The 20,474-nt window shown below is 40.8% G+C and overlaps 2 protein-coding genes across 2 annotated transcripts; one reads left to right on the forward strand and one right to left on the reverse strand.

Moving 5' to 3' along the window:
* The first annotated feature begins 217 nt into the window (after positions 1-217).
* LOC139465462 (glyoxylate/hydroxypyruvate reductase A-like) lies at positions 218-15,727 on the forward strand. Its single transcript, XM_071247184.1, has 11 exons — positions 218-275; positions 7,609-7,727; positions 9,155-9,280; positions 10,205-10,242; positions 10,972-11,111; positions 11,740-11,813; positions 11,932-12,028; positions 12,416-12,533; positions 13,039-13,106; positions 14,829-14,973; positions 15,511-15,727. Exons 2-11 carry the CDS (start codon positions 7,619-7,621, stop codon positions 15,595-15,597), a joined length of 1,002 nt encoding a protein of 333 aa, XP_071103285.1. The 5' UTR covers positions 218-275; positions 7,609-7,618; the 3' UTR covers positions 15,598-15,727.
* Positions 15,728-17,769: 2,042 nt separating this feature from the next.
* Positions 17,770-18,615, reverse strand: LOC139465510 (uncharacterized). The gene has a single exon (XM_071247232.1). The coding sequence runs from the start codon at positions 18,613-18,615 to the stop codon at positions 17,902-17,904; it is 714 nt and encodes a 237-aa protein (XP_071103333.1). The 3' UTR covers positions 17,770-17,901.
* Positions 18,616-20,474: the final 1,859 nt, after the last annotated feature.

Here is a 20,474-nt window from a genome sequence, read left to right on the forward strand (position 1 = left end):
TGTGGTCTAAAACAAGGCTGTTTGCTATCACCGCTATTATTCAATATGTACATAAATTATCTTTGTCGCGTGTCGCGTGTGGCAGTTCGTCTGCAGTAGCTGTAACACATGGATGACAAAAATCGAAAGGTAAACTAGACGAAGGAAGAAGAGGTGCTTTTGGTGGAGGAGGTGTCAAAACGGGAGGGTATTCTGTTTGGAAAGCCGGACGGATGTCAGCGGACCGGACAGCGGAAGATCAAGACGTGGGAAGAGTTTTCCAGCATCCTAAACTCGTGAGTAAAACACAGCAAATATACAGATCGAAAGTTTGAGTTATTTGTGCCTTCAAATTACTCGTAAAGATATATACTGTTCTTATGGTCGACGAAGCGCTATTTGCGGTCATCTATCATGCACAGCTACGTCGTCTGTTCCGTCACAGGAGTCGGAAGCTTCCAGATTCACAGATTGATTTATGGTAATACCCCTGCGACATATTGTTCAACAGTCTGAAGCATAAGCAAGTTCAGGGACAGCAAATCAATATTGCAGATGCTATACATTACATACACATATATTTGAAAGCCTTGTATTTATTTGTGCATTAATAAATTATTTTTTTTCATCATGAACATGCATCTTGCCTTACTATTCAGTTAAACATGAACGCCATAATCTGACTTGTACTGTAGTATCATTCATACATATATTTACAGGAGGTGTATGAATTCAGTGTTTATGGAAATTGTTCAATTTACAAAAAATCATTTTTGAAAACAACATTATTTGTTATTTGATTACCTGAATATTAAGAGGATGAAATCTCTTTCTGTCAGCCTCGTTGACCTTTGGCGTTTTGATTTTAACCTGTGTCCGCCAACACAGCCAAGCACAATTAGAAATCCTATGTAAAGTAATTCCTAAAATATTAGCGGTAATCTGAGCACGCTTGTGGGACTGAAGCAGAGCAATGTATTTTCATCACTTTTAGCACAAATACGGTAAATTAATATTAATAGGTGCACCGGTGTCGTGTTCTAATTTTAGATCAAATTGCTGCCTCCGTAGACTCGGGGAAATCGTGTTTATTCAGACTGTTATATTAATGCTCAAATGTCAGTTGGGTGTATTGCTTACCGGCAATAGCATGGAACGCAGGTTTCACGTCAAGTAATCTCTGGCCTGTCGGGAAAGCAATGAAGCGAGACGACAGCCTACAGACTAGCTCTGCCACTCGTCGGACACACCTGCCGGCTGGAGATGCAGAACGACTGAGCAACTATTAGGTGAAAAGCCCCTGTGGCAACAAACTGAAGGAATATCAAAACTTGAATAATAGGTGGGAGACTTTGCGAACGTTGAGTGGGGTGTGTCAGTTCATCACCGATTAAACAAACGATGAAAAAAATGGTCGAACGACGAAAACTATATCTTTCAACGGCTCTTCATCGTTGTACATATCTGAAGGGTTGAATCGGTCTCGAAATGTCTGCTGAATTGCTATTTTCTTCCTTTTTAGCCCCCAGGCGACGCATGAGGCAAACAACCTTCGCCATGTTTCTTTCGACAAAGTCTACTCAGGAGCAATCTCAAATTTTGTCTTGTACTTAAGATATTCTCATAGATTGAGCTTCGTGATCCTCGATTTAAGACAAAAGTTGGTCTTAAGTCTAAATCTTAAGTTTTGAGATAAAAATATGGTCATAAGTTAGTTTCATGATCCCGGATCCTGGTGTCATCACTGATTTTCAGGGTCCATTCATATAGTTTTCACAGCTGTTTTGAAAATGGAATCTTTTTCGGCGGATAATCAGGACTGTTATTTCCTTGCATTATCAATATCATAAGATATGCGTGTGGAACTTGAATGTATTACTTGCCCGTGGAGAGATCACGTTTCACGAACAAGGATTGAAAGCTCTCAACATCCCGTGGCTTATTCAACGACATTGCGTGTGGAAATGATAGATCACTGAGAGGAGCTTATGCCCCGTTGATGACACCACTCGTCCTAAGCTGACGTCACGTGGCATTGTTTCGCTGATGGATCTTGCAAGAAAATCCCACAGATTACTTCATCGGGTATTATAACTTTGAGGTGCAAGGCCCCGTTCCACAAGGCGATCGTATTCTAGGGCTTGCCCTCATTTCGCTTACACCTCATTTCGCCTACAATAATTCAAATGCTTAATTGCCTCACCCCTATTATATGAATGGGCATTGTCCATCTCAGGCTGTTAACTAATCCAAGCTCTAATCTATTCCAAGCGGCATAGAGGTTCAAAGTGAAGTTTTACAACCTATGACAACTTCTCACAACTCTTGTTTGACTTGGTCATTGTGTTAATCCTTAGTTGTTTTGAATGTGCAAGTAAATCTTGCGTCAAGCGTCAAGTTGCTGTTCAGTGGAAGTGTGTCCACAAAGGTTGCAATGGTAGCTGCAGCACTATTGCAGAACACGTGTCTACAACTCCTCACAGCCACCCCCTGTAGAGAATGAAGAACACATCAGACTCATTGGTCGACTAGAACACATCAGACTCATTGGTCGACTCAATCAGCGTGTCCAGACCGACATTTCTCCTGTACAGCAGTTATACAACGCAGAACTGGATCAACTTGATGACGAAGTAGATGCGACTGCACTTTCTTTTGCAAGTGTTCAAGCTCCCTGTACAGAAACAGAGCCAAGACTATTTCACAAGTTCCAGAAACCAGAACAACAGTCAACTTGGAAGGAACGTGGTCACAGACAGAAGATGGAAGAGACTTTCTGTGCATCAATGACGGGGAAGACGACAGACTACTGGTGTTTACTACCACTGAGATGTTAGAAATCATGGGTGACTCTGACAGTTTGTTTATAGATGGTACTTTTTTGTTTGTCCTAGCTTGTGCCTCCAAGTGTATATTATTCATTGTCTTGTAAATGGTAAAATGTATCCTGTTGCTTTTTCGTTGCTTCCTAACAAGACCAAACAGACATATGTTAGACTACTTAGGTTGTTGAAGGACACAGTAGGAACCAGAACTGGTACTGAACTTTCTCCAGAGGTGTTTCAGACTGATTACGAGTCAGCAGTCATAAGTGCCATTGCAGAGGTTTTTCTTGATAGTTATGTGAGGGGTTGTCTGATTGTCTTTTCTGTTTAACTGTAATGCAATTTCTTGATGCCGTTGGATATGTACTGAAGCTACAGTAATCATGAGTCATTATTATTACTGCATAATGTAAATATCAGCTATTAAACAATGTATGAAGCTTCAAGATTGTCTTGTCTGTTTAACCTTCTTTTGGGTCAGTTCATTATTTTAGAGGTAACACAGCACTTGACTTATGTGCAGTCAGCTGTAAATTTGTTTTGATAAGGGTGTAGGCGAAATGAGGACAGGCCTATTGTAGCGCAACGACAGTCGTTCGTCTAAGTTAAAGTATGTGAGTTGCAATAACCTTAACGCTATTATTGTTTTGGGGAACGGGCGCCTGAATTCTAAAGGAGAACCGTTGTATCATTTTAAACTCATACTTTTAAACTTTTGACGTGTTTGCAGTATCATTCTGGTGAACTCAATTTGATTATGTCGTGGATCGTGTAGGTGTCAGCCTATTCACACTCAACAGTATCATTCTAAAAACGTTATAAACTTGTGAATAGTTGTGGTACCTGACTCGCTTGCGCTCGGCAAATACCGGATCTATTCACTTGTTTCATAAAGTTGGTATTACACGGGAGCTCGTTTAGTATTCTACATATCTCATTTGTCACTATGAGCCTTGAAGGGTATATAGAGAATCTCACCCGAGTGTCTTTTGATATCAAATATTTCAACGAGTGTTGATATATTTGATATGAAAAGACACTCGGGTGAGATTTTATTTATCATCTGACATCATTTCTCCAACGTTTTTAGTTTGTAGACACAGATAAGCAGTGTCCTAAGTGTCAAAAAGTACTGCTAACAACTTCAGTAGCCGAGCCTTTAATGACGTCCTTTGATTGTGACGTCTGTCGCGATTTGACAAAGATGTCTTCGATCGTTAACTGTGTTTAATCACTGTAAGTGTAGCTGTGTACAAGAGTGTGGCTGGAGCCATGTGCTTGCAGCCAGCAGCATATGCTTTATATACTCCATGGCAGTCTTTCTGACAGATCACTGCCCCCAATCCAAACGAGGAATCATCGGCTGAAACACAATTCTCTGCATTTGGATCATTATGTCTGAGCACTGGGAGAGATGTCAGTTGTTAGACTGAAAGGCTGTGGTTCTTCCCAGACCCAGGCTCTGTCATTGACAGGGAGTTCGCAAAGAGGTTGTGTTTTAGAAGCAAGATTGGGTACAAACTTTGCGAGCTGATTAACCATAGCGAGAAATGTCCTGATATCGGACACTGTCTATGGCTCGCTCATCCTGGTAATAGCATGAACTGTGTCTGGGTCTGGATAAATGCCAGTGCTGTCAATTATGTGTCCAAGGAATTTCACTGTATTCTCTGAAAACTGACAGATTAAGTGTAATACCTGCATCACGCAATCTCCACCAGGCTGCTGCTACATGCTGATCATGTTCGCTGTCATCATGACCATGAATCAGGATATTGTCCATCTGGCACACAACTCCATCTAGACCTCCCAGAACCTGTTACATTATTTTCTGGAAATTTTCTGGTGCTGATGAGAAGCCAAAAGGTAGGCGGTTAAAACAATACCGGCAAGTAGTGAGGAATCTGTGGATAATGGAATCTGGTGGAATCCAGAGTTTGCGTCTAGTTTTATGAACACGTTAGCTCCACTCAACTGACATAGTGTGTGATCCACAGCAGGTAGGGGTCACATTCTCTCCTCACATATGCGTTCAATTTAGTCAGATCAACATACATTCTGATTTTCTCTGAAGATTTTGGGACGACCACCATACCAGCACAACGGTCGGTAGGAGAGTCCACCTGTCTGAGTTCTCTATCTCTGGGTGTTGAGATAGAGAAAGGCTTAGCATCCTCTTTGAGCTTGATAGAATATTCACCTTCCATCTTTCCTAGTCCAGTGAACAGTTCAGGACACATGTCTTTCCATTTGTCCCCAACAACACTATCAATGCGGCTGACAAGGTTGAGAGCTTGAATTGCTGGTCTACCCATCAGAGAACGAGTAAGACCTCTAGCAACATGTATGTCCTGCTCAGTCACAACATCACCGTACCCAGTTTTAATTTTGCTCTGAATTTTCCAACAACATACAAACTTGAGTTAACTGAACCATACAGTCTCTTACCATTTTGCTGAATTTTTGGAAACGGCTAAGACGCCTAAAGGTCAAAGAGAATGACTGTGATGTGTCAATCTTAAAGTCACGAACCAGTCGTGAGTTACCCTCATGATTACAAGCCAAGGCTGTGATGGATCAGGGCATGCACTATCAGCACTAATGGATCCAAGGAAATCATATTCCTTCTTGTTGGTACACTCACTGTTAGACCCTCGTTCGAGGGCACCTCCTGCATTCTACATCCCAGTGTCCAACTTTACGACATTTCCGTCAGGTTGATCTGGTTGCAGGACAATCAGCTCTTACGTGTGAATCTCTATCACAGTATGAACATGTGGGTTCAGGCTTTGCGTTGTTAAACCAGGACGAGGTGAAGTCTTGGGCTTAGTTTTGCCACGATGTTTCTTGCCTTTACTTTGAGTGAAAGTTCTTCAACTCTCGAATTTCCACGAGCTGTACTTGAAAAAACATTGCTTCGAATCACAGGTTGCTGCTTGTGGATAATTTCGGATTGTTTGGCACTTGTGACAGGGTTCTGTAATATTAATGCAGAGTCATAGTGAAGTTAATCGGATAATTTGAGGTCACGGATTTCAACGACAATTCTGTCTCGAATCATCTCATCATGAAGTGCACCATAATAACAGTTTTCTACAAGAGAATAAAGACCCGTGATGAAGCTATCAACTGGTTCACCGTCTCTCTGTACACGCTGGTTAAATTTAGCTTCCTCAAATTTGACATTTCCACGAACGGAAAAAGTACTGATCAAACTTAGCTTTGACAATAGTATAGCTCCTTGTTACTTGGTAAAATGCCACCAGATTCTACTCCCATCAGGTATATGAGCTAATTTACTTGGGTTTCTTGGTGTTTTGTAGCAAGCTTGGAGGTGATGCGATACCGCTCAAATTGTCGGATCCATCGTGTCCATCCCTCTGGGTTAGAAAACTCAAATTGCTCAGGAGGAGTTATTGGAAGGCTTGCCATAACAAAATCCTTCTTCTGACACCATGTGGCGATATGACAAAGATGTCTTCGTTCGTTTACTGTGTTTAATCACTGTAAGTGTAGCTGTGTTCGAGGGTGTGGCTGGAGCCATGTGCTTGCAGCCAGCAGCATACTCGTGAGGGATATCTCCCCTCCTGTCTTTGGCTGAGGCCCATTTAAGGATGGAGCCCATTTAGGGTTTAGCTAATACAACAACGTCATGGTTACCAATGACGCCACAATGGTCTCCAAAGCATTGTGATGCAATTTCATTGCAGCGATATCTACAATGTAGATCTCGCTTGATCTCACCCAAGTGATATCTCCTGTGGGAGCCAGTTTTGGGTGATAATTGTATGATCCAGATGTGCAAAATGCATCATCTGCCGAATGCGAGTCCTTAGTGTCACGTTCTATCAGTCAAAGCTCTTAGATGAAACATACATATACAATACTAAACGAGCTCCCGTGTTATACCAATTTTATGAAACGAGTGAATAGTTCTGGTATCTAACGAGTTTCATAAAATCGGTTTTACACGGGAGTGAGTTAAGTATTTTATATATTACTTTTCATTTATAACGTTTTTAGAATTATACTGTTGAGTATTTTACACGATCCACGGAATAATCCAATTGAGTTCAACAGACTGATACTTCAAACACGTCAAAAGTTGAAAAGTAGGAAATTAATACCATACAACGGTCCACCTTTAGAATTCAGGCGCCCGTTCCACAAAATGATCATAGGTTATCGCTAAGGTTATCGCAACTCACATACTTTAACTTGGACTAACGACTGTCAATCTTTGTTCGTGAAACGTGTTCCGAGAGTAAATAAGGACACCTTTGGGTATTACACAATGTGTAATACAAATGTACGTTTATTAAACGGGTGGTCTCTTCACGGGCAAGTAATAAACGTGTTTCGCATTTGTTGCAAATAACACAAACGTGAGGACCTGTTGGAACACAATGTTGTTTCACGTGATGTGTGTATGTACATGTAGCAACCCTGATTAGCTGTTCACTGGTCCAGAGGAAAAGATATTAACTTGTTTTACTTATAGAATAAGTTCGCAATATGTATAAAATAATGAACTGTTTTGATCTATCTGCGTGATCGTTTGTTGCCTGCTGACTTCACCTGCTTCCTTCAAGCAGCTTCAGAGGTGAAAGTGCTTGACTTCAACGTAAAATGATCCATGAACTTGTACTTGTACAGGCTCATGAACCTCTGTCCACTGAGCAGTTGCTTAGAGGAAAAACATTTTTTCAATGTGTACAACTACTCCCCACGAATGACACAATGTCGACACAATTATGTTTTAACTGTTATTGTGCTATAAACACAAGTGTGATGTGTTCGACAGTACCTCGAAGATGTCTTCGCCCAAAGTAATCATCTGCTATTGTAAGAAAGAGATGTCAACTATAATTCAGGGAGAACTGCCAGGTGCTGACGTCGAGCAGTTCACAATGCCATTATCAGGTAAGACGCTCGGGGCAACACGGTCTGTATGCTATTTCCCCTTGTTTCAAATGTTTTATTAATTATGCTTTTCCTCATTTTTTGGTCCATTCACAAAGCAAAATATTGTTTCCATTATCACAAGAAATATCTGTTAAATGTAGAGTCCACTGCACGATTATATCATAAGCATAATTATACTAATAATTCACTATCAGTGTAATCCTATTCATTCATAAGCGACCGATTTGCTAGGATAACAATGTATCCGTTTTTATTGAATTCTTAATAATCAACTACAAACTTTTGGAATAATTAGGCAACTTAGGTTAAACATCCATATTTAGTGAATGTTCATGAAATCGTATACATTCGTACAGCAAAGTCTTTGATTTTAATGACATTATTTCAGTCATATATATCATGCAAGGTACTGATATCTTTTTTTATAATTTGTTTTCAATTTTTTATTCCATTTTCCATCATATTTTACATTTCAATATCATACATAGAGTGTGCATGGATTTATTGTGACATTATTGGAATGTTTGTAGCATGGATAGATCATATATCATAGTTATACAGAGTTTCTAAATAATACATGTAGGGAAGACGAGAAGGCATGGAAACTTGCATAATACCAATTTGAATATGCAATACATTTTGTAATTTCATGATATGAAAGTATTTCATTTTGAATTTGTTTGACTTTAAATAAGCACAGCACAAGCACCTGATATATTGAATATATGTATATTGTATATGTTTTGACCGTACTATAGTATATTTGTATGCATCAGGTATGCCATAGGGAAGAAGGTCAACTTATATACAATGTATATATGATTCCGTGTAAGATTGCCCAACTTTGGTTGCTTGTGACCTCTAGTCCGTTTTTATAATGTATTGATATGTATAAAGATCTCTTTTTTAAGGTTTCATTCTAGTTTTAAATACATCACTGTGATCATATAGTTGTTTGCTGCCCTTTGTCGAAAGATTTTTTATTTCCAAATATATTGATTGGTATTGTATCATCGTTGCCCATGCGATGTAAAATTTTAAGTCACTCACTCACAAGTGTTTCTTTGACCCACCAGGAGCACAGAGACCTTATGGGTGCTAGGATAAAATTATGCTATGACATCATGACGACGTTTGACGTAAACTTACTTTCAGTGAAGATAGCCATTTTAGCGAAGGGGAAAGTCAGAAGTGATGGGGGTGAAAGTTACCTGCGAGCACAGTTATGGTGACTACACACCCAGAAACATAGTCAGGTCGAACGAACCGGGATGTTTCGATTAATACAATCACACACACGCCTGGCTGCCCTGATTGCTAAATTGTGGACGGGATGTAAACAGACTCGTTTAACATACAGCACGCAAGTATAAATAGGCCGTTGCATTTTCCACCAAATAACGTGACTGTACGTCACCTTCTAGATTCTGCCTTAGCTGAGAAGGCGGCTGTCCTCTCTCAGGCAGAGGTCATGTTCGGGTCACCGCCGTTGATGACGAATATCATCCCACGATGCACCAACCTCAAGTGGATACAGTCGGCAACAGCAGGTAAATTGAATTCTATGAAGCGGCATTTATGATGATTAAAACAACTCTTATGACAAGATTAAAGCATATGTAAACGGAAAAATGTAAATGTGCTTCATATAAAGTTGTATAAATGTTATGTTATTGGAAATAACAACATAACATTTGGTCAACCGTCTGATCAGTGTTGTGTCTAATGCTGTCTACACCAAGCTGAGCGCGCCTGATGGTGACGTGGAAGCAAAATTGGGCGTATCGCGTGACGTCGAGCCTGGATGTTGTGCTCCGTCAATCTACGTTTGTGCCACTAATTGGTCTCAACTGAGGAATTGTCCGAGCTTTCAGTGTGGCAGTAGTTTCGATTCCGTAGTTGCACCAACCGAATCTGGTTGTCTTGTTGACGTGACGTAACATGTAGACGACCGGCCTGTGGCAAGTCATGAGTGTTGCCCTTCTGCCCTTCCAAAGAGATGATAACGTCTTTCGAAGAACATTAAAATGTCTGGCAACGTCTTTTTTGCGCCATTGCGCTGTTTTTTAGCACGTAATGACATTGCGTGAACGTTATTTACTGTCAAAGCACCTGATGGCTAACCAATCGTGTGTTGTTCACATTCAACAACTACGAGTGTAATTACCATACTCCCAACAAACACGCAGACATCCAAATTGCGCACCATGCATTGACATGCACGTGCAAATTGTGAATCACGACTTTAAAGTCTAGATATCTTCCTTCAGGAGTATGTACGTATTATACATTTTTTAATTTCAGAATAATTTTTTATTAATTGAACAGTTACCGTTTCCGTTACCATGCATTTATACACTGCAGACCCATCTAGTAACTATTTCAAGTACACATCTTCTGCAGTCAAGTCAACACATGTACAATGTTGTTGGAACGACAGTTGCTTATTGATCTGAAATATGTATATGCTCTAGGTGTGGAGACGATCATGAAAGCAGTAACAGACAGTAAGGTAATACAACAAGCTTTTCATACCATTAGATGAACATTTGGATATGTAGGGGCGGTGTGGTACCTTAGTGGTTGAAGCGTTGGCTTGTGGGTTCTCTTGTGGTTGAAGCGTAGGCTTGTGGGTACCCTAGTGCTTGAAGCGTTCGCCCGTCACGCCGAAGACCAGGGTTCAATTCACCACATGGGTACAATGGTTTCCCTCGCTGTGTTATTGCTGGAATATTTAATAAAAGAGACGTTAAACTAACTCATTCACGCACTCACGTACTCACTCACTTATTTGGGTATGCAGGATTTGCCATGGCTGCACATTGGCGTCTTTCATGTGTATCGATGATTATACTTAATTGAAATTGAATAATATTTAAAGAAGCGTACAAGTTACGCGGAGTTACGAGGCGAGGAATTTTGAACATTAGTCTACAATAGTAATTCCAAATTGCGGGGAGGTTATGTTTTATAGCCATTTCCTTCTGAAGAATGTGCATATCCTGACGTGGAGAACACAATTCAGTCAGTATGTTGTTGACACTTGACATGAAGAATTGTAGATGTTTTCCTCAAATATTAACAAGAATACGTAAATATGACATTACGTTGCTATGAACCTCCTAACAATGACATTAATTGAACTGTTGGAACGAACTACCGACCAAACATGAAGGAAATATGATGATGATGAAGTTTAGTTTACCTAAAATCCTGTCGATACTGTTCTATTTTTCAATAGGTCAACACGGACATCATAGTCACCCGCAACGGAGAAACTTTTGCCAAGTCAATGTCCGAGCACATTCTGTCACTGATACTGGCTTCGAACAGAGGCCTCTACAAGTGTAACGACCAGCAGAGGCAGGCGGTGTATAAGCGGTATTGTCATGGTTTCATTTTGTGTCAAATAAACGTGCCTCACAACGTCTTATATTCAAAATGCCGTTATTTCACCATAAATATGTGGAACGTATTCGAAGTTTGGCGGTAGAGGGTCCGGCTGCGTCATACCAAAAGACGTTAAAAGATGGTACTTGTTGTCACCCTGTCTGGCGCTCGGCATTAGGGGACTAAAAACGATACACTTGGACGCGACGTTAAACCTCATTTCACCTTCACCTTCATATGCCACATACATGATACATATCAAATGATACTTATTTCTGCAGATAAGGCCAACTATCACAGCCTGTTACAACTGCACTAATGAAGATAGCAAAGAGACACGTCCGGTTTATAGAAAAACCCTGAAATGGAAAACCAAAAGCGAGAAAATATTATTTTGTTTCGTGTGACTAAGTTAACTATGACACTAGTAACGCCAGATACGTTGCACAATCACGTCTTCCAAGTGGATGTAAAAGGATGTATAAGTCCTGACTAAAGAACTCATGAGTCATAATTAACACAATCTCTTCTCACCAATGTAACTGCAGCAGACATATGTGTAACAGCTTGCAAAAGTGAAGCAATAATTAACATATGTCATCTCGTGTTTTCATTTCAGACATAACCTTCTTGCAAAACCCCTTTCCTTATCGTCAGTTGGGATTTTAGGCCTTGGCTGCATTGGTAGAGAAAGTAAGCAAGTCTTGTTTTATGGTGTTGGTGTTGTTTCACTTAATTCATATGAGTGTTGTTCTTGGGTGCGGTGTCAAGAGACACTGATATTGTGTTGGTTCTCTCCTTTCACTACCAGCTGCCAGAAGATGCAAGGTCTTTGAACTGAAGGTGTGGGGCATGACACGAGGTGAAGTGGCAGAAGATAAGAAGTCCCCGTATGTTGACGAATACAGGTATGTTACATGCACAATTATACATAATACGATGTGATGCAGGAAATGTTGATATGCACGAAAAAACTTGACACACAAGACACTTGACTGGAACGCACCAAATGTGAAAATAGTACATCCGATGTCCGCATGTTCTTTTCTGCATGATCCTACTGAATACGTCAAAAGACTCTTTCGGCTTTTACATTTCACATCGTGCTGTTGTGTGTGTACCCAGGGTTGCGACCCAACAATAATACAATCTTGTCAGGCCCATTCTTAGTCCTGTCGGCGCAATATTGCTGGAATCTAACTGAATGCGGCATCAAACCTCACTCACTCACTCACAAGGCAGATAAACGCACGTCATGAACGATTTTCAAGGAAATGTTTAAATCGTTTCCACAGGACGATGAGCGACTTACATGAGATGTTATCTGAATGTGACTATATCGTGAACATACTACCGTCGACTGCAGAGACTCGTGGGCTGCTGGCGGGAGATGTGTTTTCTCACTGCAAGCGAGTACGTACATGTGTATATGTAGCATACATAGGGGATGTTGTAAGTACTGAAATAATAATTAATATATAATTATTTAAGAATGCGATTTCCTTTCGCAAACACCTTGTATCACAAGTTGATAGTGGTTCATAAACACATCCTAATGCTATAGTCGGAATCGTACAAAGGTGCTTTTTGTAGAAATGTCTCATAACTATTGAGGCCTTTAAGGGTTCAGTGCTTTTAGTTATACAATTTGTTTTGAAAACGTTACAATTGCGGCCACAAAGAAGATATGTACATATACTTAACCCTTTTAGTACATTCATTACATTATTCGGACATTTGAGAAGAAATGGTGTGGCTTTTTTTCAGAGATGTGAGATTTAAAAAAATAAAAACTTGTTTTCCATGGTACTTATGTTTGTGGATTTGTGTGGTACTTATAAGAACATAACTGTACATTAACTATTATGAGTTTGATGTATTATCTTGAGTGTTATGTTTCACGCTGAATGTTATCCAGGGTGCCACTTTTATCAATGTTGGACGAGGTGATATAACGGATGAAGAGAGTGTCCTTAAGGCTCTCAGGTAGGTTTACGTGACTGTTGATGCATCATAAATTGTCAATGCAAGAGAAAAAACAGCCTAGATTTTCCGCCGAAACAGATTCGACTGGACGTAAAGGACAAAAGCTGTAGTAAATCAGTCGTGACACCAGGTGTTTGCGAAAAAGGGTGAGCATATGCTACTCTACCGGAAGTACCCGGTATTTAACACCTGACGCAGCACAACAGTACTCTGCTGTGCGATGTCAGCCTGTACACAAACCAGACAATCAAGTGATCGATGAACCATAACATCCAGTGACACGAGAGTAGCGTTACCCATTTTGTTGAAACTTATGAAAACAGTAATACTATTTTAATTTTGAATTACGGCGCTGATACAGGTGACAGTAGATGGCGTGGGGTAAGTTTCTAAAGGCTACAAGGTGTCAAAGTTGTATTGCCTTCTCCTCATGAGTCTTATAATGGTGCGGGGGCACGGGTGGCCCACTTGTCTTAGGCGCCGCGATTCGCTGTACAGAGTTGCGTCCCCTGGGATCGACAGAAACCTATGATTGTGGGTTCGAATCCCGGTTCGCCCCGATTATGTTTCTAGGTTTGTCAGCACCATACCCGTGCTCGTGGGTTTCACCGAAGTGGTAAACGTTTGAGACCTGCATCACTTCGGGCTTTCCTCCAACATTAAGCTGGCACGCCGTGATATGACTGGAATACTGTTAAAAGCGGCGTTAATCACAACTTAGTCTTATTTTGGTGCCATAGTATGGTTGTACATACTATATAGAGGCAGCTCGACGTCCTCTTACCGGGAATTTCCCATCTTCAGCAACCCATGCTTGTCGCAAGGGGCTACCTTGCTTGATGCAATCAATTGATACGTATGAGTAGATTGTTGCTCATGATGTTAATCACAGGATTGTCTGGTCCAGACACGATTATTTACAGACCGCCGTCATATTGCTGGTATTTCATTGAGTGCTCTATGGCGTCAAAACAACAAACGAGCAAATAATTACTCAGCGTGACATGGTCTTGTCGAGTCTCTTTTCTGTATAGCTTTTGTGCATGTAACTAACTTTTCAAGTGTTTCACAATCAAGCAATGTTTACTTAAGTACTGAAAGGCCCAGACCTACAGCACATATGACACAGACGTCTCACCTTCATCTAAACCATTGTTCCTGTACAATGCGTGGTTTGTGAAAATCGACACTCATTTTCTCCTTAATGTGGAATAGAAAGGACATGTACAACTCAACAGTGATGTTCATCCTCGTTAGCTTGGACACAGCAAAACGTACATGCTATTTCTTACTTGCATCATTGTGTCACAAGCACAACACAAAAAGGCGAAGCAATGCAATTTTAAAATAGCAAAGGCTGGATTATGGTTAATATACCAATTCAGTATCAAGTATCAGTATCAAGAATGTACTATTGTTAGATTGTATGTAAATATGACTTGACATTATCTCGTCATACTATTACCAGAAGGCGGGATTGTGATTCCCTCTCTACACAAACTTTCCACACCTTAACCGTAAACTAATCATCAGCTGAGTATGAAGTAGGTACACATACATCATAAGTATTAACTACTTTATAAATTGACACCGAATTATGGTGACAACGAACGCATTTAGAGCATCAAGAGTTCTCTCCCTTGTCATACCACCCGATCGAATATTCATGTCGATATTTAGGTTGCGCTGATGTTGACTCTGTGATGTTTAATCTTCCTGCAGGAACAAGTGGTTACAGTATGCTGCACTGGACGTCCACAACCCCGAGCCGCTGCCAGAAAGTAGCCCCCTGTGGAGCGAGCCGGGGGTCATCATAACTCCCCACATGTCTGGCGGGCACATATCGAATCAAGGTTTCGTACAAGACGTAAGTTAGTCATGCATGTGTGCGCCGTATCTCCGTGTATTAGTTGAAATACACACACGTACATAGAAACGATATGTGGTATGTTAGACGTCATTGTAACGCGTGTTCAAAGTAGAGAATGGACGTAACCGCCTCCTTTGTCTAGTGGTAGAGCGTCCGCCCGGAGAGTGGAAGGTCCGGTGTTCAATCCCCGGCCGCGTCAAACCAAAAGACATTAAAGATAGTACTTGTTGTTGCCCTGTCTGGCGCTCGGCATTAAGGGGATAAAATGGACTGGTTGGCTCGGACTCAGTAAACTGTGTCTGAGTGGGGCATTCATGTTAGACTGCGGCATGGTATCTCAGTGGGCTCGTACTCTATAAATTGGCATTAGTCCGGACTAGTACAAGCACACACACACACACACACTCGTGCATGCACGTCGCTATCTAAGTGAAATAATCTTGGACGCGACGATAAACCCCATTTCACCCCACCTTGGAATGGATGGTCTTCAGTGTCTTTAGAAATGACAGTTGTTACGTTATAATGTTGCAGAGAGCCGATATGTTTGTGAAACAATATCGCCGCTACGTTAACAACCAACCCTTGGAATACGTAGTTGATGAAGACAGAGGCTACTGATGACGGCCCAAGTAGCGTTAAAACCGAAGAGAAGCCCAGTTAACATATATGACTATAAAGGAGGTTAAATAGATGGAAACATATTCCTAATGAGACGTCGATATCAAGTATGCATATATTTCTTTTGTGGTGCAAAAGGTGATGGGTGAATGTTTCTTCACGCCGCGGCCAGCATTACTCAAGGTACACCATGGCGGACTGTTGTGTCGCAGTTAGGTAAACCAGTGGTACCTAGCGTGTACAGCGCTCCATATCAGGCATTGTGACGTTATTATCATCACTTCAGTCGGCTCCATCGTCGAGCCTAGACACGAGAGACCCAACGGTCAAACTCACTGACTAAATGTATGATAAAGCGCAAAGTTCGAGTTTAAAGGGTCTAAATGATCAGAGACAACGATTCGGTATGTATCGTGCTAGGGAATTCGCAGGAATGTGAAAGTAGTCCATCAGTGTTTACGTTATTTCGAGAATACAGACGCGTGAAAAAAGCATTAACGTCAAAATGTGTCTCATTCATATACTCTTTAACGTCAGTTTCGTGGTCATGTGACAAAAGTATCGTCCGAAGGTAACCCCATGTATTGTAAACTTCACATTAAAAGGGTATTCCTTTATGAAACCGTTTTGATATGATACTTTTTATTACCGACAGCAACAACAACTGAATATAGGCAATGAGATGACAAGGGTCCATTCACAAAGTGAAATGAAAGTCAATAATGTGTGTATGGCCTCCTCTGTGTTGGATGCATTCTAGAAGTACAGCGTCACAGTTGCCTGAGGGACGTCTGGTGCTTGGAGAAAGAAACTGAATGAGCTGTTGATGATTCACAGAAGGTGGGTGATCATGCACGACACCCCGACAAAGGACGTCCCAAAGATGCTCCATCGGTGCCAGATCCCGGAAGTGTGCTGGACTGTGCATCCTTACAATCCCATCTTGGTTAATGAAGTGTGTAACAAAACGAACTCGGTGGGGTCTGGCATTGTCATCTTGGAGTGTGGCAGCAGGTCCAAAACATTCAAAGCAGGAATGACAAGTGCCGACGAATCTTGTTTCTGATCCACAATCTTGTTAGATTTCCATTGACATGCTACAAAGGGGTAATGCAATACGCAAGATCAACAGGGACCTGTGTAAGACGATACAGAATAGACAATGATACATATTTAACTACGTGTACATATTGTCAGTGCATTGTTTATGCATAGTTACAAGCGATGTCAGATTTAAGCACGTTAAGATGTAATGGTATTCACAGTTGACATATATTACTGCTTTCAACACACAACTGATAATTAACGTTACTATACTACTTATTCGTATTCAAGTGTTGATTGGGAGAATAGTACCAATGTGTCATGTAAATGTAAAACGTCAACGCATTGAAGTATTGCGCAACCAACGTCACACAACACAGACATGGGTAGCATTGGCTCCTAACTGCGCGTGTGTCGGCACAACGGGGTGTGGTTGTACAAAGAGTTCTCAGCGCCAAGGTGATCGTAACGTCCATACTTTAAAAAAAGGCTTACGATTATCGTAGCGCTGAGGTTATATCCAACGGCATCCAGAAGTCGAGGGTATATATATATATATATGTCTTTTAGTACGTAAAGTGTCGTACTCACCGATTTTAAAATATGCAAGAACTTTGTCTCACATTTTCACAATTTACAAAGCTTAATAGTCTGTGAATTCGTTTTCAACGTTACGATTAGAACTTTCTTGTGTCCCTCTTGGAGAAGCGAACGGGGTTAATTGTTAATGAGAGACAGTGAGCATCTTAGATTTAACTCAATTTTGAACATCACGGTTATAGCACAGCATGCCAGCTTATTGCGTGCGTGAGCAAGAATTGATGCAGGTCGTTGATAGACGTGTATGGCATTGCATGTACGGGCAAACGTGTTTGGTGGCGGCCAGATGAGAAAGCAGTGATGAACCACCTCCCTGTCGTTCAAACTGACACGTAGCTTTGTTCAATGCCATACATGACATACCGAGAACGCCAAAGATTCCAAACACACCCGTCACTCGCCCCCATTGCTCACTACTATACTACCATTTCAGTTCAAATGCAAGCTTCGTGAATACTGCATGATCAGAAATCCAATGTCAGTAGTGTGGATGCGAAGATAAAACATCAGTTTGAACATACCCTCGAATTTAAACATGTTTTTACAAAGCCAGTTTTAATGATAAACATTATGATATAATGACATCCTCCAAACCGATGTTGTAAAGATAAAAAAAACATAATGTCCCTGTTTCCCTGATGTGGGTCGCCTCTCTGAAGTTCAGTAGTAGAATGACGTGGCTACATCCCTGATAATGCCGGGCACCCGAGCCTCTCTGTATCTGTACGTCTTGTAGCAGTAGTAGATGAGACCGCCTGTGTTCGCACACAGTCCTATTACTGCTACAGCAACGTCTACAATCTCCATACCTTTCCCAAACGCAGACAAGCCGTCAAATTTGTCTTTATATGCCAAGTTGTCCCCAACACCAGTACATTTGGACGCCGTGTACTTTAAATCGTGGATGCTGTTTAGAAGCGATATGACAGGCAACAAAGTCAACAGGGTATACTGAAATGGATACTTTTTCTTTGGTCCAGTCGACATTTCACAAAACAATTCCAGTATTTCCTTAAAGTGATTCTGGCTCATCTCAAAGGACGTTATTTCACCCAGTGCCTCTTTAACAGCGTTGTTGTTGTGACGGTTACGTCCAACGTTGACGGCGTAACTGACAGCGCTACCAGCCAGAGCGATGATCGAGCCGGACAGAGTTATGTTCAGTGACTGGGTGTAGTTCACAAAGGTCCACACGAACCCAGCAAATATAAGGCCAGAGCCGATAACTCCGACTATGAGACAACCCACTTTCACCAAATCCAGACACCGCTGTTTTTTATCCAACTCTCTGGCGATGGACCGGAGTCTGTGCACATACTCCACATTGCCGGTGCGCTGCTTGTCTCCGAAACCTCGCATGCCAAGGTCACTCATAATGCTGATGAAGCTGAATAGAATATTATAATGAAAGGTAAATAAAACATGATACAATTTGTCATTGTTTTGTCACCTCGAGCCAATATAACATTGAATTACATCGTTCGTATCCAACACAAATCAAGTCACTATCTCTGAAGCACACCAGTTGAACAAATTCAAAATTGAAATAAATACATTATTTACATAACATGTTCATGATTTTATTAAAGAATATATCAGAGCAACTATATTCACGACAGATATTATAATGATATGATGTTAAACATATAATCTCAGTACAGGCGAGCGTGAAATGAATGCCTGTATATCGTCAAGTTTCTGTTTCAATGTTTCATGAACGGAACTTCACACACTCTTATACATATGTACGGCTTATTGGTGGCTACAAAGTTATGCTCATATGTATCGGTAGGTTCATTTTTTGTTAACATAAGGATTATTGCCATTTGAATAAAATCGTACCTGTTATTGCTGGTATGAACTTGAACAACCCTAATAACGTTCAGCGCTATATATCAGCGAAGTAGGTGTGTTGTATTGTAATACACAGAGCATGAGAACATCATCCAAATAGGTTGGGCTAGGGTTCATCTTACCTAATTTGATCCTATTAGTGTCTTATTACACGCCAGCAATGTCCTTACTATCACTCGTGTCATTGAATACATGCATAATATGTATTTCATTTCTCAATTTACAACATTGACTGTGACTGCATGAGTTATTGATTGACTGTTCCAAGCGTTATAAAACACGGGGCAACAATAATTGACTTCACACATTGGAGTGAGGTGAAGTGGGGTTACACGTCGCGTTCAACACCATTGCACTCATATAGCGACGTGCATGCACGTGTGTGTGTTGGCTGCTTGTTCTACATGTTCTTGTTCTGCTAGCACTAATGCCGGTTGTATAGCGCTAGCTTATTGAGATACCAGTCCTTGTTTCATCCGAGACATCCCAATACCGATACACTATATCCACTTGACCACGGGGTCATCCCCTCACAGTTCACTCACTGATTTTCAGTCATCAATTCATATAATTGTCAACACCATCTTGCTCAACCGATTGGACATCAATGTTCCTGGAGGTATACATGGACTCATTAGACCATTTATCATACTGCCATGATACCATTTTAAGTTGAAACTGACGTTATACCAACTGAGGAAGTTATTCACACAAGTCTCGTGCACTTTGTGTATCGGGAGGCTACACATGAATGCCTGACTTGATGTAGAAAATACGACGCACCTGTGACCTCATTCCATTCAGTGAGAAGCTGAATTCATGAAGAAGGCGACGACAACAGAAGTACCATGCCATCTTTAAATTTACATTCCGAGACATACTTCCTGGACGTGTGAGTCATCAAGCATCATGCTTATTACCAATTGGCAGTAACATGTGTGCCATACTAGATTGATACTGCTGATGAAGTCCATGTTTTGTTGAATTAGGCACCAGAGTTGTTCAGCAACAGCTGCAAATTCCGGTATACTTTATTCAGACTTTGAGTCAAAATATTTTTGGCAATGTAAGTTTTTTCCAGGGGGTCAGTTATCTTTTTATTCCGACAATATGAATTAGGGATAATCATTGTTTCAAGAACTTTCGGAAACAATACGAGGGACAGATAACCCGTAGGTTACTCTCTCTGTTACTATTTGGCTAAAAACTAAAGAGAAAACTTATGAAAAATCAACCCAACAAAGAATTATAACTGAAGGCAACATACGGTTCAAATTACATAATGTAATAAATTCGGGACGTCTTCGACTATTTGATGACGTTATTAGATTCTATTTTTCTCAAAAAATAAGTGAGTGAGAGGGGGCGGAGGGATTTAA

This window comes from Haliotis cracherodii, unplaced genomic scaffold (genome assembly GCF_022045235.1).
Source record: "Haliotis cracherodii isolate W230 unplaced genomic scaffold, xgHalCrac1.p SCAF_18, whole genome shotgun sequence".
NCBI classification, from domain to species: domain Eukaryota; kingdom Metazoa; phylum Mollusca; class Gastropoda; order Lepetellida; family Haliotidae; genus Haliotis; species Haliotis cracherodii.